This window comes from Phascolarctos cinereus, unplaced genomic scaffold, assembly GCF_003287225.1.
Source record: "Phascolarctos cinereus isolate Bilbo 61053 unplaced genomic scaffold, phaCin_HiC Scaffold_5;HRSCAF=322, whole genome shotgun sequence".
Classification (NCBI taxonomy): Eukaryota; Metazoa; Chordata; class Mammalia; order Diprotodontia; family Phascolarctidae; genus Phascolarctos; species Phascolarctos cinereus.
Genome location: NW_027555958.1, coordinates 271,086,812 through 271,107,955, shown reverse-complemented (window position 1 = coordinate 271,107,955; position 21,144 = coordinate 271,086,812). Strand labels below are relative to the sequence as shown.

At 38.2% G+C, this 21,144-nt stretch overlaps 1 protein-coding gene across 1 annotated transcript in view; it reads left to right on the top strand.

The window, feature by feature from the left end:
* The window catches only part of CEP131 (centrosomal protein 131), a 49,124-nt gene that overhangs the window by 7,595 nt on the left and 20,385 nt on the right, over positions 1–21,144 (top strand). Inside the window, 7 exon segments of the mRNA XM_021000868.2 lie at positions 995–1,089; positions 7,983–8,097; positions 8,471–8,598; positions 16,978–17,091; positions 19,763–19,921; positions 20,757–20,810; positions 20,812–20,872. Coding sequence (XP_020856527.1) covers positions 995–1,089; positions 7,983–8,097; positions 8,471–8,598; positions 16,978–17,091; positions 19,763–19,921; positions 20,757–20,810; positions 20,812–20,872 — 726 coding nt within the window.

Genomic DNA, 21,144 nt, shown 5'->3' with positions numbered 1-21,144 from the left:
TTCCTTAGTTCCACATCTCTAGTTGCTATTGGACATTTCTAAGTAAAAGGCTTTCAAAGTCAGTGTGTCTGAAACAGAATTCCTCTTGTCCCCTTCCCTGACCTTCCAAAAGGCTTTCCTTGCCCATTTCTCTGTCAGTGACACCACTATAGGACTAGTTATCTGGACTTGAAAATTTTAGAGTTACCTTGGACTCATGTCCTTCCTTCATATCCTTTATCCAAAAGCTACCAAGTGCTACTTATTCTTCCTCAGAATTGTCTCTAACATTCACCCCCTCCTCTCAAGTTATGTTGGCACTACTTTAATTCAGACCTTCATTCCTTGACAGATACCAGAGACCTCCCCTCCATTCACCATTCCAGTTTTTCCCTTGTCTAATTCATCCTGTGTAATGCTGTCTGACTAATTTTCCTTGGGTACTATTTTCATCATATCACTCCCCTGCTCAAAACTTTTGTATACCTGTTGCCTTGAATCTAAACTCTTCTGTCTGACTTTTAGACCCTTTATAATCTGAACTTATCCTACCTAACCAATTTCATTTCCTATTCTTCTCCAACATACTTTTCTGTTCTAGTCAAATTGGATCCCTGTTCCACAAACATTTCATGTTTATGCTTTCTTCTTTGCTATTGCTCATGTTGTTCCACAGTCCTGGTATATTGTCCCTCTATTCTTTCCAAAAATCCTAAAGTCCTTTAAGGCCCACCTCAAGTTCTTCTTGAAGCTTTTCACGAAAACTGTTCTAACCTACACTGACCTCTTCCATTCTGTGAATTTCTTTAGCATTTATAGTTCATACAACATGATTTAGCACTTAATTATATTTATACACGTCATGTATTGTTTCCTACTTTTTCATATGTGTTTCCCAATTAGATTATAAGCTTCTAGACAGGGATATATAGTTGTATACCTCCAGGATCTACTGTAGTTCTTGGTACATAATAGATGCTCAATAAATGTTTGTTGCTTGCTTTTTTTTTTTCAGGAGAGTACAGGACTAGGGAATTCCAGAGCTATCAATAACCTTCGAAGATCCAACAGCACAACCCAAGTCAATCAGCAGTTGAATGGTACCCTCAGGTAATCCTCTTGGCTTTTTCTCCAGTTGAGCCCTAATTTTATTAGACCAGCCTTCCCCATCTCCCCAGGGAATTCCATCAAACATCTGAAAGGGAAGGGCACATGCTTTGGTGGTATGGCCTCAATCTCATCACTGTTTTGTGGTTGAGGAAATACTGTCTCTTCAGACTGTTGGCTCAGCTTTTGTCCCTCTGCGAGGGAGAGTCAGCAGGGCTGAGGGTTGACTTGTCTTCATTCTGCAAGATGGAAAAAGAGCAACAGATGTTTGGGGGACTAAGGTATTTTTTTTTCTTCCTTGCTATCTTATGTCTTTAAAAAAAAAACAATGGGAGAGGGGAAGGAGTAGCAGTGGAAGAATGTGATAGTCAAGGGTCATTCTGCTTTCAAAGTCTTCCAAACTTGATATTCTTTCCTTTCCCTTCCAGGGATGGATGTAGGTAATTGTTGACTTGTGAAAAAGAATTGATGACCCATAAACACTGATGTTTATGTGTTCTGAGTTGTTCTGGACTTCATTCTTGACTGTGTTGAGCTCCTCTTCATAAGCAGCCCTTACCTATACTGACCTTTGTTCCTCTCTGATGTTCTCGATTTATGTGCTGGCAGTTTTGCTATGGAAAAAGTATTCCAGAAGGCAGTAATAGTCCCACTTTCTTTTCATATTCTAATCTCTGAGAGAAGAATTGGGAAAGGAAGCCAGTTAAAATTCTTCTAACTTTTTTTGGTTCAGAAAGACTGCCTATTCATCCAAATGAACTGGAGATTGACTGATGAACCCTTCTTGTGTTCTTTTCTTAAAACTTCTCTTCAGTTTGGAAAGGGTCTTTCTTCTTCCTGTCATCCCTTTTCAGGAATGCATTGTTTACAAAAGCCAAGGGAATTCTTTTATGTGAGGAATGGTGGCATCTATAGAGAATTAAATTCTGGGCTAGGGGCCAAGGATTAGAGTTTTCCTCTAGGGAGAGAAGGAAGGAGCTGCCTCTTGCCCCAGAATGGGGCAGAGACATCTGAGTTAGTTGTTCAAGAGATTTCAGACTCTGGAAAACATAGTCCTTTGGAGCTATGTGATAGCAAGACCAACCCAACCGGGTCAGACCTGGTGGGGCCCTGGGCCTGGACAAGGCTATTCTCTGAGTATTGTAGAGGGACAGGCCTGGGTTTAAGTTCATGTGGCCTTGGGTAGTTTATTTAACTGCTCTGAGCCTCAGTTTTCTCATATTTAAAATGAATGTAACAGTACTTATATTACCTGTCTTGCAAGTATAGTAAGAAAAATAATGTGCTCATACCTCATATCTTCCTGACCTGTTTTCTCCTCTATTGTATTGCTTTGTGTTCTCTGTGCTAACCATAGTCTTAATTTAATGTACAAAAAGTTTTTCTTATATTATAAATGGGGAGGGGCTGAAGGAATAAAAATCTGTTGTTATATGCAAACTTTTTGTTTTCCAGATGCCTAAGGCCATAGCCTTTCTCTTCCTTCCCATAAATGTAACCTTTTAAGAGTTTGGACCCTACCTTTCAGACATGACTGGCTCCCTTACTCCCATTCACTCCCAAGAATGAAGTCATACTTTTTGCATCCAGGTAGCTGAATTATATAATGTGTCCCAAACCCCTCTCCTGTTCAATGCCAATTTCCAGTACTGTGGTCCCCTAGGGTAAGCTCCAGATGTGTCCTTGAAGACCCCTCCCCTCCCTCTTTCTGTTTATGATCTCACTAAAACTTGCCTTTTCTCCTTGGTGTAGATCCTTTGCATCTGTAGTTGTAGATATGTCATTATATATATTCACTATAACTTTGAGATCATTGCTGTGAAAAGGGAATGGATTCCCTGGCTGTGCGGCTCTGAAAAATAAATTTGAACCATCTGCCTGATAAACAAAAGTGTGATCTTGTTTGTGCCATGACACAAGGTTGTTATAACAGTCAGATGAGCTGATGTATGTGGAAATGGTTTGTAACTTAAAGTTCTATGTAAAGTAAGCTATTAGTGAAGCCACTTGGAAATAGGTTCCTACTCATCAGGGGCCCACTCTGAACTTCCCAGGAAGCATTTGGCCAGTGTTATTTTGTGAATTTTGCTTTCTGGATGGTAAGGTAGGTTGCCAGAATATTTCCCCAAAATATACAACTGCTCACCTAGTCACACACTAAATATTTGTATTAAAAGCCTGTGATAAGCAACTTTCTGGTCTCTAAATATGAGATCTCAAGAAAACATCCAATTTATAGTTACCTTTAGAATGGTAGTCTTGCTCATTTGGTGACTGGGATGCAGGGAAAGTTTATAGGAATTATTAGTAATGAAGGGGCAGATAGAGCACTGGCCCTGAAGTCAGGACAACTTGAGTTCAAATCCAGCTTCAAACACCAAACACTTGACACTTACTGGCTGTGTGACCCTGGGCAAGTCACTTAACCCCAATGGCCCCCCCCCCCAAAAAGATCTCTCTGGGGACAGCTAGATGGCGCAGTGGATAAAGCACTGGCCCTGGAGTCAGGAGGAACTGAGTTCAAATGTGGCTTCAGACACATGATACTCACTAGCTGTGTGACCCTGGGCAAGTCGCTTAACCCCATTGCCTCATCAACCCCCCCCCCAAAAAAAAACCCAAAAAAGATAAGGCTTAGGGGCAGCTAGGTGGCGCAGTGGAAAGAGCACCAGCCCTGAAGTCAGAAGGACCTGAGTTCAAATTCGGCCTCAGACCAAACACTTGACACTTACTAGCTGTGTGATCCTGGGCAAGTCACTTAACCCCAAATGCCTTAAAAAAAAAGAATTATTAGTGATGGGGGGCCAAGAAATGATCAGCATCCCCTACCACTACTAGGACTTTACTTCCCAACTCTGTTGACTGATTGTGCTTTCCAAACCAGGAGGAGAAATGCCACCGGCTAAGGGCAGAGAATTCACTTGCCATATGGTTCTTATAGATGCTTGAGGTGTTTGTCACTCCATTTTCTCCCAACAGATCCTTATATTTTTTTTTTCTTTTTGGTGAGGCAATCAGGATTAAGTGTCTTGCCCAGGGTCACGTAGCTAGTAAGTGTCATGTGTCTGAGACTGGATTTGAACTCACGTCCTCCTGACTCCGAGGCCAGAGCTCTATCCACTGCACCACCTAGATGCCCCCCCAACAGATCCTTAATAGGGAAGAGAGGGCTAAGGGAGCATAGTCTCATAATATTTTATGTTATTGGACCCCAACTTTTTTTACTTTCCTGGGTTGCAGAATTATTGAGAAAGTTGCAAAATGATAAAATCCTAGAATCTTTGACAATCTAGGAAGGAAATATGAAGGTGAATAGCGTGGGGGAACTTAACCTTAGTCAACATTTTTACTAGAGAACTGATATTATAGGGACTTGACTTAGTGAAAGGGAGGGGACCTGAGGTTCTTAGGATAATATATTTTTCTTAATGGTAAAATCTCTTCAGATTTTTCAAATTCTGAACTTGATAAAGTATTGCCTGTAGAAAAAAACTGTGAATATATTAAGTTTGGCTTGTTTTCCCTTTTAAGTATGTCATAATTTCAACACGTAACTTTTTAAAATTAAATTTTATTTTTTTAATGAATGGGAATCTGAGTTCTTTCTGTACTGCTTCCTCCCATCCCCACCCCCCTATTGAAAAGAAAGAAAAAATCCTTATCAACCCCTCTTCAAGATCCACCTTCAATAGTTAGAGTTTGTTTTGCTTAGTACTAATTCCTACTTTGGTAGATCTTCCTTCTGCAAGTTTTAGATCTGCATTTGGGTCTGAGCAGTACAACCATGGATTTGCCCCCTGGTTAGAGTTTCAGTAGACTGCTGCGGGACTTAGCCACTATTTGGCAGCTGGAAAGCTTTGAAGGTTCAGTGACAGAACTGCAGGCATTCCTTTGGTCTGGGATTCCTGACCTGGTTATTCAGCTGCAGTCTTTGGATTGGGATATGAGCTGAAAGTAAGACCCCTCTCTGCTCCTTGGGTTAAAGCCACATAGCTGCTGCTTCCTTCTGTGCTTGCTTCTCAATAAATATATAGCCTAAGATCTACAACCTCCCTTTACCCTAGATCTTCACTCTTAGGCACAGGTTTCTTTCTCAGTCCCACCATAGATGTGTGAGTTGCATGGGATGGAGGAAGAGGTGGGGATTGCAGAGGGAGAGAGGGAAGGAGGAAAGGGAGAGAGAGAGATGGAGATGCCATTTGGCATCTTTTTTTCCCCCTGTACAGAACCTATTCTTGCCCTGGTGAGAAGTTCAAGGCAAGCTCCTTTCCCTCATCTTCTTTCCTCTTGTTTTCCTGTTGAGTGAAATGTATTTCTGTACCTTACAGTATGTATATGTATGTGTATTTTTCCCTTCTTTGACTAGATAAAATGGGAGTGAAATTCAAGTGTTGCCTGCTGCCCCCACCCCTTCTTCCTTGTTTATATTCTCCTTTCATGTGAGATTATGTAAGATAATTTCCCCTACCCTTCCCCTCCTCCCACTTTATGTATTTCTTTTTCCCTCCCTTTCCTTTCTTTTTTTAAAAGATCATCAAAACATAACAAAAGCCTCCCAAGTTCTCTGTCGTATTAGACTCCCTCTGTGACTCCAGATAATAAAGTTCAGAGAAGACACATGTATTTTCTCTCCATATTAGAATATAAACAGTATCCTTATTTAGTCCCCTATGATTGCTCATCCATATTTACTTTTTTTGTGTTTCTCTTGATTCCTCTGTTTTTATTTCAGTTCTATACAGCTCTGCTCTTTTCATTGGGAGTGCTTGGAAGTCTTTTATTTCATTAAAGGTCCATTCCCCCACCCCCCACCCCCTGAAATACTGTACTTAATGTTTTCTGGATAGCATATTCTTGATTGTAAGCCTGTAGATTTTTCCTTCTAGAACATGTTTCAAGTTCTCCATTCCTGTAATAGTAATGGCTACTAATTCTTGTATGATCCCAACTGTGGTTCTCTTACTAATTGAATTCTTTTCTTTCTGGGTGCTTGCAGTATTGGCTGTAATGTCCTTGAGTTTTACTTTTATGATTTGTTTCAGGAAGTAAGTGGTGGATTTTTTCTATTTCTAGTTTGCTCTCTGGTTCTAAGATATCTGGGGAGTTTTCTTCAAATTCTTTTTTGAAATTAAAAAAAATTTTTTTTTTTAAATTCTTCAAATGTAAGCTTTTTTTGGTCATGACTTTTAGGCAGTTCACTAATTCTTAAATTCTCTCTCCTAAGTCTGTTTTACCAGGTTAGCTGTTTTTTACTATGAGATACCTTATTTTTTTTCTATTTTCCCATCTTTTGACTTTGTTTTAATATTTCTTATTGTCTCATGGAATCATTATCTTTCCTTTGATCCATTCTAATTTTCAGGGAGTCAGTTACTAGGGTAAGGTTTTATATCTCTTGTGCCAAGTTGATTATTCCTCTTTAACATTTTTTCCATAGATGTCATTTCTTTTCCAATTTTTCCTCTAGTGCTCTGTCTTCATTTGTAAAATATTTTTAACCTTTTAAAATTTTATTTCATGTCTTCTAAGAATTCTGGAAGTTGAAGTTGAATTTATACCATTTTGTCTTTTTTCTTTGCTGCTTTGCTTGTTGATGTTTTAGAGTTGTTCTCTTCTTTGGGGTTTATGTCTTAAGTATCCCTGTCACCATAATAACTCTATTTGGTGGGATTCTTTTTTTGGTTGCTGATTCTACCAACCTGCTTCCTGTTTTCAGATTTGATATTAGGGCTGGAGGGAATTTCTGGGCTGTGCTTATGTCCTCCTGGATGTTGTTGTTGCTTTCTTGGAGGTATTGAGAGTTATGCTATTCCAGGGCTTCAGGGCGAGGTCAGGCTGGGGACCTGCAAACTTTCAGCGTTCTCATTTTGGTCTGATCCAGGAAGAAGTCTGGTCAACACTGCCTTTCTGATCTGAGCTCTGCAAATTCTTGATCTGGGCTTAGGTCTGAGCAACCGAAGACTGCTACTGGACTTAGCCACTGTCTGGCAGCTGGAAACCTCTGCAGGGTTCCTTTTGGTCTGGGATTCCCTCCCTGGTTATTCTGCTATAGGCTTCAGACTGGGCTGTGAGCTAGAATCAAGACCCCTCTCTGCTCTTTTGGTTAGCTGCTGCTTCCTTCATCAAAACTATAGTTCCTGTAGCCTTAGGATCCTCAACCTCTCCTTCCCTTAGATCACAACTCCTAGGTAAAAGTCCCCTTCTCAGAAGGCAGGCCCTTGTTCAATCCTTCAGCTGGGAGGTTCCATGCAGTATGCTAGATAGATCCCCTTGCTAGCATCTATAGACCTTACTGTCTTTCTACCTATGCCAAATTAGGCTAGAAAAATAACTCACATGAATTTTTTTTTTTAATTTTCCCAGTCAGGATTGAATCTGGCGCTTTTTTTTTTTAATGGGAGAGAGTATTGTAGTATTCCTTGCTGTGACTCTGCCATCTTGGTCTCTCCAACATGTAACTTTCAAAAAGGTTGTGCTTGTCTGTTCCCTGCTAAATTTCTGTTCTCTTTTGCAAATGTTTAAAAAAGCTCCAACAATCTTCTTTTCTTTATTTCTTAGCAACCTATCACTATCTTCCCTGTCCTTCCCACCCACCAAAAAATAAATAAATAAATTTTCATGGGAAACCTCAGTTTCATGCCAAAGTTTGGGGCTGAGCTTGAGGTCCTGAGTTAAAAGTAGGAACTACCATTAAAGTCCCAAACCTGTAGATATCATATGTTAAGGCCTCTTGCCAGGCATGGGTTGCTAGATCAGAGCTAGGAAACAATTCCTTAGGCTATGAGTACCTGGGGCTCTGTTTCTGGCTAGTGTCTTGGCCTCTGTTTGTTAGATTTCATTTTGTGTTTGAAATCTGGCTATGTTCATTTTTTTCCCTTCTTTCTTTCTGAACCTAGCACTGACCAGCCCACAGATTTCTTGACCTTCTTTGACAGCAGCAGTGCAGGGAGAAAGAAGCTGGCAGGTCTGAGCAAAACTTCACCTGAGAAGAGAACCACATGGAACGTTCTGGTAAGGGGATCTTGGGAGTTCAAGTCAGAGATGAAATAGAACTGTTGGTCCCTCTGGTTCTACCCTTGATGTTAGGGCGGTAAGGGGAAGACTGTCACTTGCCATGTAGCATCTCTGCCTCTAAAAAAGGGAAAGTAAATACATATCAGACAATTTTTATCAAGTCTTTCTTATTGGAAAGAACTTTTCAGCTTGTTTAGCTACTCTTTCCACCATATGAGGGCCAATTATAGCCCTCTCCATTTTGTAGATGAGAAACCTGAGCCCAGAAGAGATGATGGGCCCAAGGATTATATAAATTATTGAGGTAGAGTTGAGGTTAGTGATCTAAATCCTGTCTTCTTACTTAGGTTGCCTCTGTGTTCCATAACAGGATGACCAGCCCAGAGTGTTCACCATCCCATCCAGTGCTCGAAGCACCAGTACAGTTGACTCCTCAGTTGGTCTGAGGAAAAAAGAAGGCACGATATCCTTGGCACCTAACTTTACTGCCAACAACAGGTAGGGGCAGACCGTGAAAACAGATGACTTTCTCTCACCCAAGAGAGAACAGCTGAATCAAGGGTATGTTGTGTGGTGTTCAGGAAATAGGCTTTGCCATCTCACTAGTGTAGTTTAGGTGCTAGATGGGGCTCTAGAAAGTTCTCTGTCACTCTTAAAGTCATCCTTTTCTTTGGGGGAATGAAGTCATCTTTCTCATTCCTTATGGCTCAAGTCTGAGGTAGAACTTGGTAGTAGATATTATATAGGAGCAAGTATGATCTTACAAGCTTCTCAAATAACTTCGGTCAGTTAATCAATAAGCATTTATTAAGCACCTACTTTGTCCTAGATACTGTGCTAAGCACTGGAGATACAGAAAAAAGTAAAAGCTGGTCCTGCCCTCCAGGAGCTCACAATCTAATGGGGGAGACAACACGAAAATACCCATGTACAAACAAACTATATAGAGGATAAGTTGGAAATAACAGAGGGAAGGCACTAGAATTAAGGGGGATCAGTAAAAACCTCTTATAGTGGGTGGTATTTTAGCTGGAACTTGAAGGAATTGAGGAAGTGGACATGAGGAGGCAGAGGACTCCATGCGTGGGGGAATTCTTCCTAATTTACTAAGCTTTGGGAAGTAAGACTACTCCAGTTACCTAGAACCACTTCATTAAATTCTTGGTGAAATAATCTTTTTGGTGGAGAAATAGAATCAGTCCTGATTATGGGAAATAACAATCTTCAATGAATTCAGCAGTAGTCAAATTACATTGGAAGTATTATGCTTAATTTTGGGCATCACAGTTTGAGAAGGACATTCATAAACTAGAGTGCATTCAGACAAGTTGTTGAGAGGGCTATAATCTTCAAAAAAAGTTTTTATAGTAGGTATTTAGCAGTCATTTCTTTGACCCTTTAGGTACAACATAGGAGTGTTGAGTTTTACTACACATGAAATAGGAATAACTTGAAACTCGAAATAGGAATAACCTGAAACTCTTAACAATACTCAAAAATTCTTCTTATTTTGAAATACTAGGCTGTACAAGCTAAAAAAATTGAATAAATCATTTTGCAGTAAAATACATAGTTTCAGTTGTCATTTTAGATTAAGCTTCAACATAACAAAGTTTCATTGGATTCATTTCATTTTAGTTAAATATGTGAAAAATAGATCTATGTGAAGATTTTTTTTCTAGTCAAAAATAGTATGATTATAGCTATCTAACTGTATGTATATGTAAGTATATGTATGTAAAGCTATACATATACGTGTGTGTGTATATATATGTATATACACACACACACATATTTGTGTGTATGCATGTGTGTATGTATATGTATGTGTTTGTGTATCCTTTCTTAATTGTAGCCTTCTGGGGTGGGAGAGAACAAAGGGAGAAAAAAGAACAAAGTAAGAAGTGCATAGCAGAGAACAAAAGAAAACTAGCAAAGAAAAGATGGACAGCTCTCAACACAATACCTAGTATTTCTTATATAGGCTTTCTTGAAGTGTAAATTTATTGCTGCATATTTTGAATCCTCTCATGTTTTGCTGTGCACATGGAAATACATTTTTTTTCTTGTTTTGTATTTAAGTTTCAGTATTTAAGTTTCTTTTTCTTTTTCTTTTCTTATTGTGTATTTAAGTTTTAGCATTTAAGCCTAAAAAGAAAAAAAACAAAAATAAAAGCATAGCTTTACTAAATCACAGTACTTTTAACTACTGAAATGTATCATGCATTGCGTTTTGCTTTATCTGATGACAGTTTAAGCAAATGTTTTTGTTCAGGTATTTAAAAACTAAGTTCCTATTGCTTGCAGTATAGTATACTGAAATATTTATAATTATTTTAGCTGAATGAATGTCTTATCAAGAAAAGACTAATTTAAAATTTTTTTGTTATTATGCATTTGAAAAACATGAACAAACATGAACACTTTATACAAAGAGGAAGAGAAAAAAGGATTTTTTTTTATTATAAAGGTTTTTTATTATATGTGCGTGGATTTTTTTAAAATTTTTTTTTTCCATATGCTTTTGAGTTGAAAATTTTTCTCCCTTTTTCTCCCCCCCACCCTCCCCAAGACGGTGCACAATCTGACATAGGCTTTACATTTACATACCCATTAAACATATTTTCACATTAGTGAAGTTGTAAGTAAAAATTAAAACCAACAGGAGGAATGATCAGAAAGATGAAACAGAACTCAACAGAAGGTAAAAATAAGTAAGAGTGATTCGACTTCCATAGTTCTTTCTTTGGATGTGGACAGCCTTTTCCATCCTGCGGCCTCTGGAGAAGTCTTAGATCCTCGTAATGCTGAGAAGGGTTCAGTTTAACATTCTTAGTCATTGCATAACGTGGCTGTTATTGTGTACAAAGTCCTCTTGGTTCTGCTCACTTCACTCAGCATCAGACCATATAAGTCTTTCCAGGTTTTACTGAAGTCAGCCTGTTCATCATTTCTTATAGCACAATAGTATTCCATTACATTCATATGCCACAGCTTGCTCAGCCATTCCCCAATTGATGGGCATCCTCTCAATTTCCAATTCTTTGCCACCACAAAAAGAGCTGCTATGTATATTTTTGTATGTGGGTCCTTTTCCCATTTGTTTGATCTCTTTGGGATATAGCCCTAGAAGTGCTATTGCTGGATCAAAGGGTATGCACATTTTTGTAGCCCTTTGGGCATAGTTCCAAATTGTTCTCCAAAATGGTTGGATCATTTCACAACTCCACCAACAATGTATTAGTGTTCCAATTTTCCCACATCTCTCCAACATTTATCATTTTCCTGTTTTGTCATGTTGGCCAATCTGATAGGTGTGATGTGGTACCTCAGAGTTGTTTTGATTTGCATTTCTCTAATCAATAACGATTTAGAGCATTTTTTCATATGACTATAGATGGCTTTAATTTCTTCATCTGAGAACTGCTGTTCATATCCTTTGACCATTTATCAATTGGGGAATGGCTTGTGTTCTTATAAATTTGTCTTAATTCTCTATATATTTTAGAAATGAGGCTGGTTGTAAAAATTCTTTCCCAATTTTCTACCTTCCTTCTAATCTTAGTTGCATTGGCTTTGTTTGTGCAAAAACTTTTCAATTTAATGTAATCAAAATGATCCATTTTGCTTTTCATAATGTTCTCTATCTCCTGTTTGGTCATGAATTCTTCTGTTCTCCATAGATCTGATAGGTAAACTATTCCTTGTTCTCCCAGTTTACTTATGGTATCAGCCTTTATATCTAAGTCCTGAACCCATTTTGACTTTATTTTGGTATATGGTGTGAGATTTGGGTCTATGCCTAGTTTCTGCCGTACTCTTTTCCAGTTTTCCCAGCAGTTTTTTTTTTGAAGAGTGGGTTCTTATCCCAGAAGCTGGGTCTTTGGGTTTATCAAATAATAGATTGCTATAGTCATTGACTACAGTGACTTGCATATTTAACCTATTCCACTGATCCACCTCCCTATTTCTTAGCCAGTACAAAGCAGTTTTGATGATTGCTGCTTTATAATACAATTTAAGATCTGGAATTGCTAGGCTACCTTCCCCTGTATTTCTTTTCATTAGTTCCTTTGATATTCTGGACCTTTTGTTTTTCCAAATGAATCTTGTTATTATTTTTTCTAACTCTATAAAATAATTTTTTGGTAGTTTGATTGGTAAGTAAATTAGCTTAGGTAGGATTGTCATTTTTATTATATTAGCTCGGCCTACCCATGAGCAACTGATGTTTTTCCAGTTATTTAGATCTGATTTTATTTGTGTGAAAAGTGTTTTGTAATTGTGTTCATAGAGTTCCTGGGTTTGTTTTGGGAGGTAGACTCCTAAATATTTGAAAAAAGATTTTATATGATATCATAAAACTATTACATACATCTTAGGGAGTTTTTTTTAGGTATTTACTAAACTTAACATGTCACTTCCAATATTTCCCTGCTTGTCTGTGTCTCCTGCAGTTCCTTCTGCTCTTTTCTGTATATTGTAAAAAATGTTTAATCAACTCTTATGTTTTAAAAATCACTATTACTATCTGCCCATGTTTCCTGTCCTCTTGCTCTCATAAAAGCTATCTCTTAAAACAAATAAATGTATTCAAGCAAACAGATCTATACATTGGCTGTACATGTCTCATTCTGAATCTCTGGTCCATCACCTCCCAGCCAACAGGTGGGAAGCATCTGGAGTTATGACTGATCATTACATTGATCAGATTTCCTAAATCTATCTTAGTTGTTTTCCCTTACATTATAAAAATTGTTTTCTTGCTTCTACTCATTTCACCCTCCATCAATTCCTGCAAGTTTTCCTAGAATTCCAAGGATTCTTTTAATCTGACCCTTTGTCATTTCTTAAGGTATAATACTATTGTTATATGCAGTACCATAATTTGTCCAGCCATTCTCCAGCTGATGGGCCTCTCCTTTGTTTCTAATGTTTTGCTGCAACAAAAAATGCTGCTATTAATATTTTTATTTAAATGAGTCCTTTCCTTATTTTTGATCTCTTTGGGATATATGGTCAGCCAGTATTACTGAATCAAAAGTTATATATACTTCAGTGACTTTGGGAGCATAGTTTCAGATTGTTTTCCAGAGTGGTTGTACCAGTTCATGGCTCTCCTGCTCTAGCAGTGCATTTGTATCCCTCTCCTCCCACAGTCTCTCCAACAACTGCCATTTCTGTCTTTGCTAATCTGATGGATATGAAGTGGAACCTTGGAGTTATTTTAATGTGTGTGTCTTTTATTAGTAATTTGTATCATCTTTTCATATGATTGTTGATAGCTTACCTTCTTTTGGGAACTGCCAATTCTTATCGTTTGAAGAATGGAGAACCCTTCTTTTTATATATTTGAATCAATTCCCTTTATATTTTGGACATCAGACCTTTACCAGAGGAATTTGCTGCAGAGATTGCCCACCCCCCACCTTCTCTATTCCCAGTTAATGGTTTCCCTTCTAATTCTAACTACAATAATTTTTTGTGTTCAAAAACTTTGGGTGTTTGGGGTCCGAGCAACAGTAGGCTGTGAGCTTTAACCATTATCTGGCAATGGGGAAACTGCAGATTCACAGTGACAGATCTGTAGGCTTCCCTTTATTTAGGATCCCTGTCCTGGTTACTCCTCTGTAGGCTCCAGATTGGGCTAGAATTTGGAACTGAGACCTTGCTTTGCTCAGTGTTTAAGTCACACTGCTGCTGTTTACTTTTGATCTCATTTGTCTTGCACAAAGCGTATGGCCTGCAACTGCTCCATGCAACAGAATACCACCCCTGGGTGCAGGTTTCTTCCTTAGTCTATCCAATCTGTAACCTAGAAAGGGGGAATGAGTGAAAAAGCTGCAAGTTGGCAATTGTTCCTCCACCTTGTAAGAGGTCATGGTGCTCTGTTATAAGGCTGGGACCCTTCTTGCTCTGGTGCAACCTCTGCCAGGGCTGGAGTTCTCTTCATGGTAGGCTTGTGGTCAGACCCTGTCCCCAGACTTCTCTCTCTGTTTTCCTATGCCAGATTGGGCTGGAAAAATGACTCATTGCTTTTTTCTTGGATATCCCCATAAGGATTCAGTCTAGTGTGTTTCTAGATCTGTCTGGAGAAGTTTCTGTGGGGAGCTTACTGTATTTCCTTCTCCTTCACCATCTCTGCTCCCTTTCCTAGCATTTTCTGTTGAGTAGTGAGTCTTTTACTTTGTAACTATGCTCAATTGCTTCTTGATCTTGTGTAGTTAATGTCTTCAACTATCCAATTTTTCTGTTTTTAAACCAGTACCAAATAATTTTGATTACTGCTTTATAGTATAGTTTGAGATCTGGTACTGCTAGATCCTCTTCTCAATTTTTTTTCATTGTTTCCCCTTGAAAGTTTTGGCCTTTTGTTCCTCCAGATGAACTTTGTTATTATTTTGTTCAATTTCTAGAAGGTAGCCCTTTGGTAATATGATGACTGTGGCACCAGATCTGTAAGTTAATTTAGGTAGTATGTCTTTTTTATTAGATTGGCACAGCCAAACCAGGAACAATTAATATCTTCAACTATTTGTCTTTTTTCTGTAAAGAGTGTTTTTTCATTGTATTCACATGATTCCTCTTTGTCTTAGTAGTTATGTTTCTAGATATTTTATGCTTTCTTTCATTATCTTGAAAGGTATTTCTTTTTCTGTCTCTTCCTGCTGGATTTTGTTGGTAATATGCAGAAAGGCTGGTGATTTTTGTAGGTTTATTTTATATGTTGCTGCTTTACTGAAGTTATTTCAGGTTTTTATTTGACTCTTTAGGGTTCTCTTTACTGTCATTATCAGCAAGAGAGCAATATTTTTTTTCCTCTGTGCCTGTGTTTATTTCCTCAATTTATTTTTTCTTGCCTTATTGCAATAGTTAGCATTTCTAGATCTAGATCAATAATGGTAGTATTAATAGAAATTCTTGCTTTGTCTGCTAATGTTATTGAAAAGTCCTCTAGTGTTTCTTCATTACAGATAATGCTAATTCTTTGTTTTAGAGAGATACTCTTTGCCATATATTAGAGTCTACTCATAAACTTTTTAATGGTTTTAACATATAGGACTATTGCATTTTTTCTAAAACCTCTTCTACAATTATGTGATATTTATTGTTTTTGTTATTAACATGATGTATTATGTTACAGTAATCCTAATATTGAACCAACTTTGCATTCCTGGTATCAATTCAACCTGGTTATAGATGTAATATCTTTAATATGTGGTTATAGTCTTTTGTAATACTTCATAAAAATTTTTGCTTTAGTATTTATTAGAGATATTAGTCTGTTGAAAGGGTTCTTGAAAGTTTATGGACCCTTTTCCAGTGTTTTAAGTGCATAAAATAAAGTATATATGGTTACAAAAGAAACCAAGTGTATTCAGATGTTGTTATCAAGTTAATTTTTTTAAGTCCACATACTCCAGGTTAAAATCCCCTAATTTACAGATTTCTTTCTTTAATTGTCTCTCTGTTTAGTTATCAGGTTCATATTTGTTTTTTTTCCTATATTGGCAAGCAATTTATGTGATATTGAAATTAAGTGTTCTCTGAATGTTTGATAGAATTTACTTGTAAATTGAGCTGGTCCTGAAATTTTTTTCTTTAGGAGTTCCTTTATGGTTTTTTTCAGAATTTTTTTCCCTGAGATTGGGTTATTTGAAATTTCTATTTCTTGTTCTGTCAATCTGAGTATTTTATATTTTTGTAAGTATCTATTTTATTTAAGATATCAGTATTCAGAGTAGTTTCTAATAATTTCCTTTATTTCCTTTTCCTTATTTGGGAGTTATTTTTCATTTTTTAAAAATGTTGGCCAATTTTTGCTTTTCTTCTAAGCAGTAGCTTTTTGAGAAGCTTGCAGCCACTGTAGTTTGGGTCTATCACCTGAAAAATCCATTGGACCCACGTATACATACAGCAGCAGGTGGCAGCAAGTAGTCTTTAGATATCTGAAGAGCCATCATGTATAAAAGACTTATTTCACGTTGCTCCAGAGGCAAGAACCAGGTTACTAAATAGACTTTCTAGAGACAGACTTAGGTTCAATATAAGAAAGAATTTATGACAATTAGAACTGTTTAACACTAAATATCCCCCTGCCATTGGTGATTTTTAAGCACAAGATGGATGATCATTTTTTTAGGGATGCTATGAAAGGACTTTGTACATTGTAGCAAGTGATTAGACTAGGTGACATCTTTCCACCTCTGAGATCTTGTGGTTCTGGGTTTGGGGAGACTTTACCTCTTTGTACTTTGATCTCTCCATAGTTTTGCAGTCCACTACTTGTGGTATAGTCTCTTGTTCATGTACTGCTTGATAATTGTTTTAAAGTTTTTTATGTGTTCATATTCTAGCTTTTCAACTAGACTGTAAATTCCTAAAGGATGGAGCAGAGTCCACTGCATTGGAATCTCACTATCATACTGTTTTCTGCAAAGTGGAATTGTATATATGATGTGCTAGATGCTTTTATGGGCATTTAATTAGTTCAGTAGCAAAAGACAGTCTTTCCTGTTCAGACCCTGGGTCCTGAGGACATCACTATGGAAAGGCACAAGATAATTCTTTTTGCATAGTCTCCTCTACTCCCACAGTGCGTAGTATAAAATTTTGCTCACAGTGGAAACAGTCTTTGTCAGGGGTTCTTAACCAGGTGTCCATGAACTTTTGAAAAATACATATATTTTGATAACTGTGTTTCATTATAATTGATTTCTTTTGTGATCTTGTCTATTTTATGTATTTAGAAACATTCTGAGAAGGAGAGCCCATGACACAAAAATTAGTTAAGAATGCCTAGTCTGTGGTATTGACTGATGGAAAGTAATCAGTGGTCCAGCAAGATGTAATATGTCTCTCTCTCCTTTTTGTTAGGAGCAACAAGGGAGCTGTGGGCAACTGTGTTACCACCATGGTACATAACAACTACAACACTATAGACAAAGTTCCTCCACCGAAGAGCTCCAACCAGGCTGCTTCCTCCCTCAAGTAGGCTTTCTTCCTAACCTTGACCACTTTCTGAAGAGCAAGAAGAGTTATGCCAGCAAGAAAAGAAAAACCCTGTGTGGAGTCAGCAGTTAAACTCAAGCACAGGGAAAGTATAGTCCATCAGTAGGAGAGGAACCGTCAATAATTTTGTTCTCAGGAGGTTCCCACTTTTAAGGAAGGGTCAGCCTTCATGTTACCAAGTAATCACTGAGTAACAGAAAGATAGCTACTATAATGAACAATAGTTTCTAGTTAGAACCACTAAGATCCAAACTATTTCTTTCTAGAGCTGAAGATAGTCATAGAAAATAGGAATGGGGACTGTTCTTTTGATTTGGGCCAACATCAGCATACTTAAACAATAGCCCAGGTCTAATGAGATGAAATTTAATAGAGGTAAATGTGTGAAGTCCTGTACTTGAGTTAAAAGAGAAATCATTCTCACAAGTACAGTATCAGAGTGGTATTGCTAAATAACAGTTTACATGAAAAAGATTCAGGGGTTTAGAAGATTGCAAGTTCAAGATGAGTCACTTAGGCTGCATTAAGTGTCCAGAACATAGAAGGCTGTGGTATTGCTCTGATGAGCCCCCATTTGCAGGATTGTGTTCAGTTCTGAGCACCACATTTTGAGAATGACATTGACAAGCTAGAATCCAGAAAAGAGCAAGCAGAATAGTGAAGGGCCTGGAGACCATGCTGTACAAGGATCAGTTGAAGGAACTACAGATGTTTAGCCTGGAGACTTAAGGAAGACATAATGATTGTCTTCAAACAATTCAAGCCTTCAAGAAGGGCTGGCATGGGGAAGAGTGGTTAGTCTTGTTCTGTCTGGCAGTAGAAAGAAGAAATAGGAACACTGGGGCAGAGAGGCAGATTTAGATGTGATCTAAGAAAAATCTTTGTACAGTTGGAGTTGTCCAAAGTAGAATGAGCTAGATTCCTCCACTTCTAGGGGATTCTGTAGAAAGGATTCTTAGTTAAGTACACATTATTAGGTCTCTTTTAAAACTGGTATTCCATGAGGATAAAGAGGTCTTGTTCATGTTCTGCATTCTGTTCTCTCATCTTTCCTCTATTTTTATTCTTCCCTTGTCCCTTCCTTCCACCCCTCCTGCAAATAAGTAGCAAGATTTTTCTCTTCAGTACAGTAGCTTACCGTCAGACCCCTTTGCCAGAGGAAGAAACCACCCCTCAAATCTACTTGTTGATCTAAGAGCCCCTCTTATCTCTTTTCCCTCATTCAGTGTCTGAAGATGTTCTCCTGTATCATTCTGGTTGCTGAGTTTATGCATGATATAGTTCAATATAATGATTGATCAGCAGTACCTGAGACACTCTTAGGCATTGGTAATCAGTCAAGATCTAAATGAGGGTCTTTATGGGATTTATAAGAGGGTCAGTAAAGATGCTTAGAAAAGTATATGTTCCTAACTCCCCTATTGAACACAGAATAGGAGAGGAGAAATCTGATTGGAGAACAGAAGTCTGTTCCTAGATTAGTCCCTTCTCTGGCCATAGTAGCAGCTACCTATAGCAGCGGTGATAACTTCTGTGGGCAAAAAAAACGAAAAAAGCCCAAACAAACCCAAAAAACAAAAAACCAAAGATTGACCAGGTGTTGACCAGCATCATAGAGACCACAGCTACCATCTCTATCCAAAGATAGAAAATGAAAATTTTCTGCCTGGGCTCTTTAGAAGCTTTGGCCTGAGGTGGAGTGTGAGTATAAGACACCACATTACAACCTGAAGGTTAAGTGGTGTTTTTGTATTATAACTCACAAGGGTTATATGAAGTTAGTTATTGTTGTTGTTGAAAAGAGGTGTACTGCCTGTTAATCCTACTTTCTTTTTAGAGGCTTTTAGAGTTACAAAGCCTCATTGCTGTCTGCTTTCAGGTCACAGCAAGTAAAGGTTGACAGGCATAGATATCTATAGCAAGACTTTTAATGAGAATGATCAACATTTTTTCCCCTTATATATCTTACATACCTTGCTATTTTGATTGTAGTTTCATCATTATGACTGTCAGGTAAAAAATTAAGAAAAACTCCCAATAGGTTGAGACCAGTTTGTCCTTGAAATTTACCTTGGGCACTATAGAACCTGCTATTGGTAGGCATTGTCTTCTCACCACTAGAGACAAGACGGAGTGAAATTAATGATCTAGAGGTCACCTAGAATCAGAGGATAGGAGAAGACACCTTTGAGGTCTCTGAGGTATTGAGATTTTTTTGGGGGGGAAGGAGGTAAGTTAGTAGGTAGTGGTAGTCACAGGGCAAGATCAAAAGAAAAATTTTAAATATAAAAAAGAAAACAAAAATAAGTACAGAAAAGGCTACAAATAGGGCAATTTTTTGTGTGTTTTTAAAAAACTAACAAGTTCATGGTATCATGTACATTCCTCTTGTTTTTATATTTAAATTGATGATTAAGTTTATAACAACAACAAAAAAGAAAATTTAACATGGAAAAACACTTAGTTTTTCTCTAACCACTAGTCTTATTCATTCTCTTAACTCCTTTGCTCAGCCATTTAGAAAAGCTCAGCCAGCCAGCCGTTGTTGTCTCCTTCTTCAGTTATTGGACTGCAGGGAGGTGTGAGCTACAGTGAACATCCTTAGGGCAAAGGGAGCCCTCTGAAAAAACTTGATGCTTTTTTCCTTTAGCAACATCATCAAGGCAACCACCAATGAAGACAATGAGAGCAGCAGTTTCATGAAGTCTCAGAAGAATTTATCCAGTAATAATAATGTGACTCGGAACAATACTAGCAGTGCAGCAGGACTGCTTAAAAGGAAGGAGGTAACAGAAGAAGAAGCAGAAAGGTGAGCCAAGCCCTCTGGGAAATAGCTAGGGAGAGGGTTCTCGAGATCAGAAGGGCGGCAGATGAGTCTAAAGCGCAGTGGGAAATTATATAAGTGGAGGGAGAGGGGTAAAGGGAGTGTGTCTCTTAGAAATTGTGAAGACAGGGTCAGCTAGGTGGTGCAGTGAATAGAGCACCAGCCCTGGAATCAGGAGGACCTGAGCTCATATCCGGCCTCAGACACATAACACTTACTAGCTGTGTGACCCTGGGCAAGTCACTTAACCCCATTGCCTAGCCTAAAAAAAAGAAAGAAAGAAAGAAATTGTGAAGACGAAGGGTGGGAAGCATGGACAGAAAGATGTAAGACAGGGCCTTTTTGATGGTGTTGTCTGTCTGTGGCCCAAGATTTTGGTGGTCTTACTTTATTCAGTAATCCCGTATGACTGCTATTCACTTGTATCTGGGTATTTGGAAATGAGTAGGAAGGAAGAAAAGTAATGAAGAGAGTGCTCAAGACATGATAAGATAAACTATCATGTCTAAGAAACCTTTCCTTACCAACCCTACAAAATTCTGATTACTTTGTTTGCATCTTCTCTGTATTTGTATATAATTTGCATTGTGTTCTCAAGTCCTTGAGAATAGACAGTTGTGATCTATATTAGGCTGTGTAAATCACATGTAGATGACATGCTTTTAGACTTGTGACACATTGGCATACTTCGTATACTTCAGTATAGGTGTTGGAGAAATTCCAGAGGCGATCACAGCATTGAAAGCCTTTTGTGTCACTATAGTAGGAAGGCCAATGAGCATCCCTTCTGAGCCAGACCTTCTTTTCCGAATTCTTATAGGTTTATCCATCAGGTAAATTTAGCTGCCATCACCATTCAGCGCTGGTACCGACACCATGCACAGACATCGAGCTGGTGCATCCCTTCTGGAACACCTGCTAACATCCAAGAGAAAGGTCAGCATGAAAGGTCCTGAAAGGTCATGGATGTGAGCCCATATCCCCATAATTTACAATACCAGAGGATATGTCAGGGCCCCAAATGTCAGTAGTATGAGCTGCATTTCTTCAAAGTGGCAGATTCTGGGGGTGGCAGAAGCTGAAACTCAGAAGTACCATGTACTTAAATCACTACACATAGTCACAACCCATGTTGCCACCCCCTCTCATTCCTACTGGGTCCTGAGTCTGACTGAAGGAACAAGACAAGCATTGTTTGAACAGGGTGA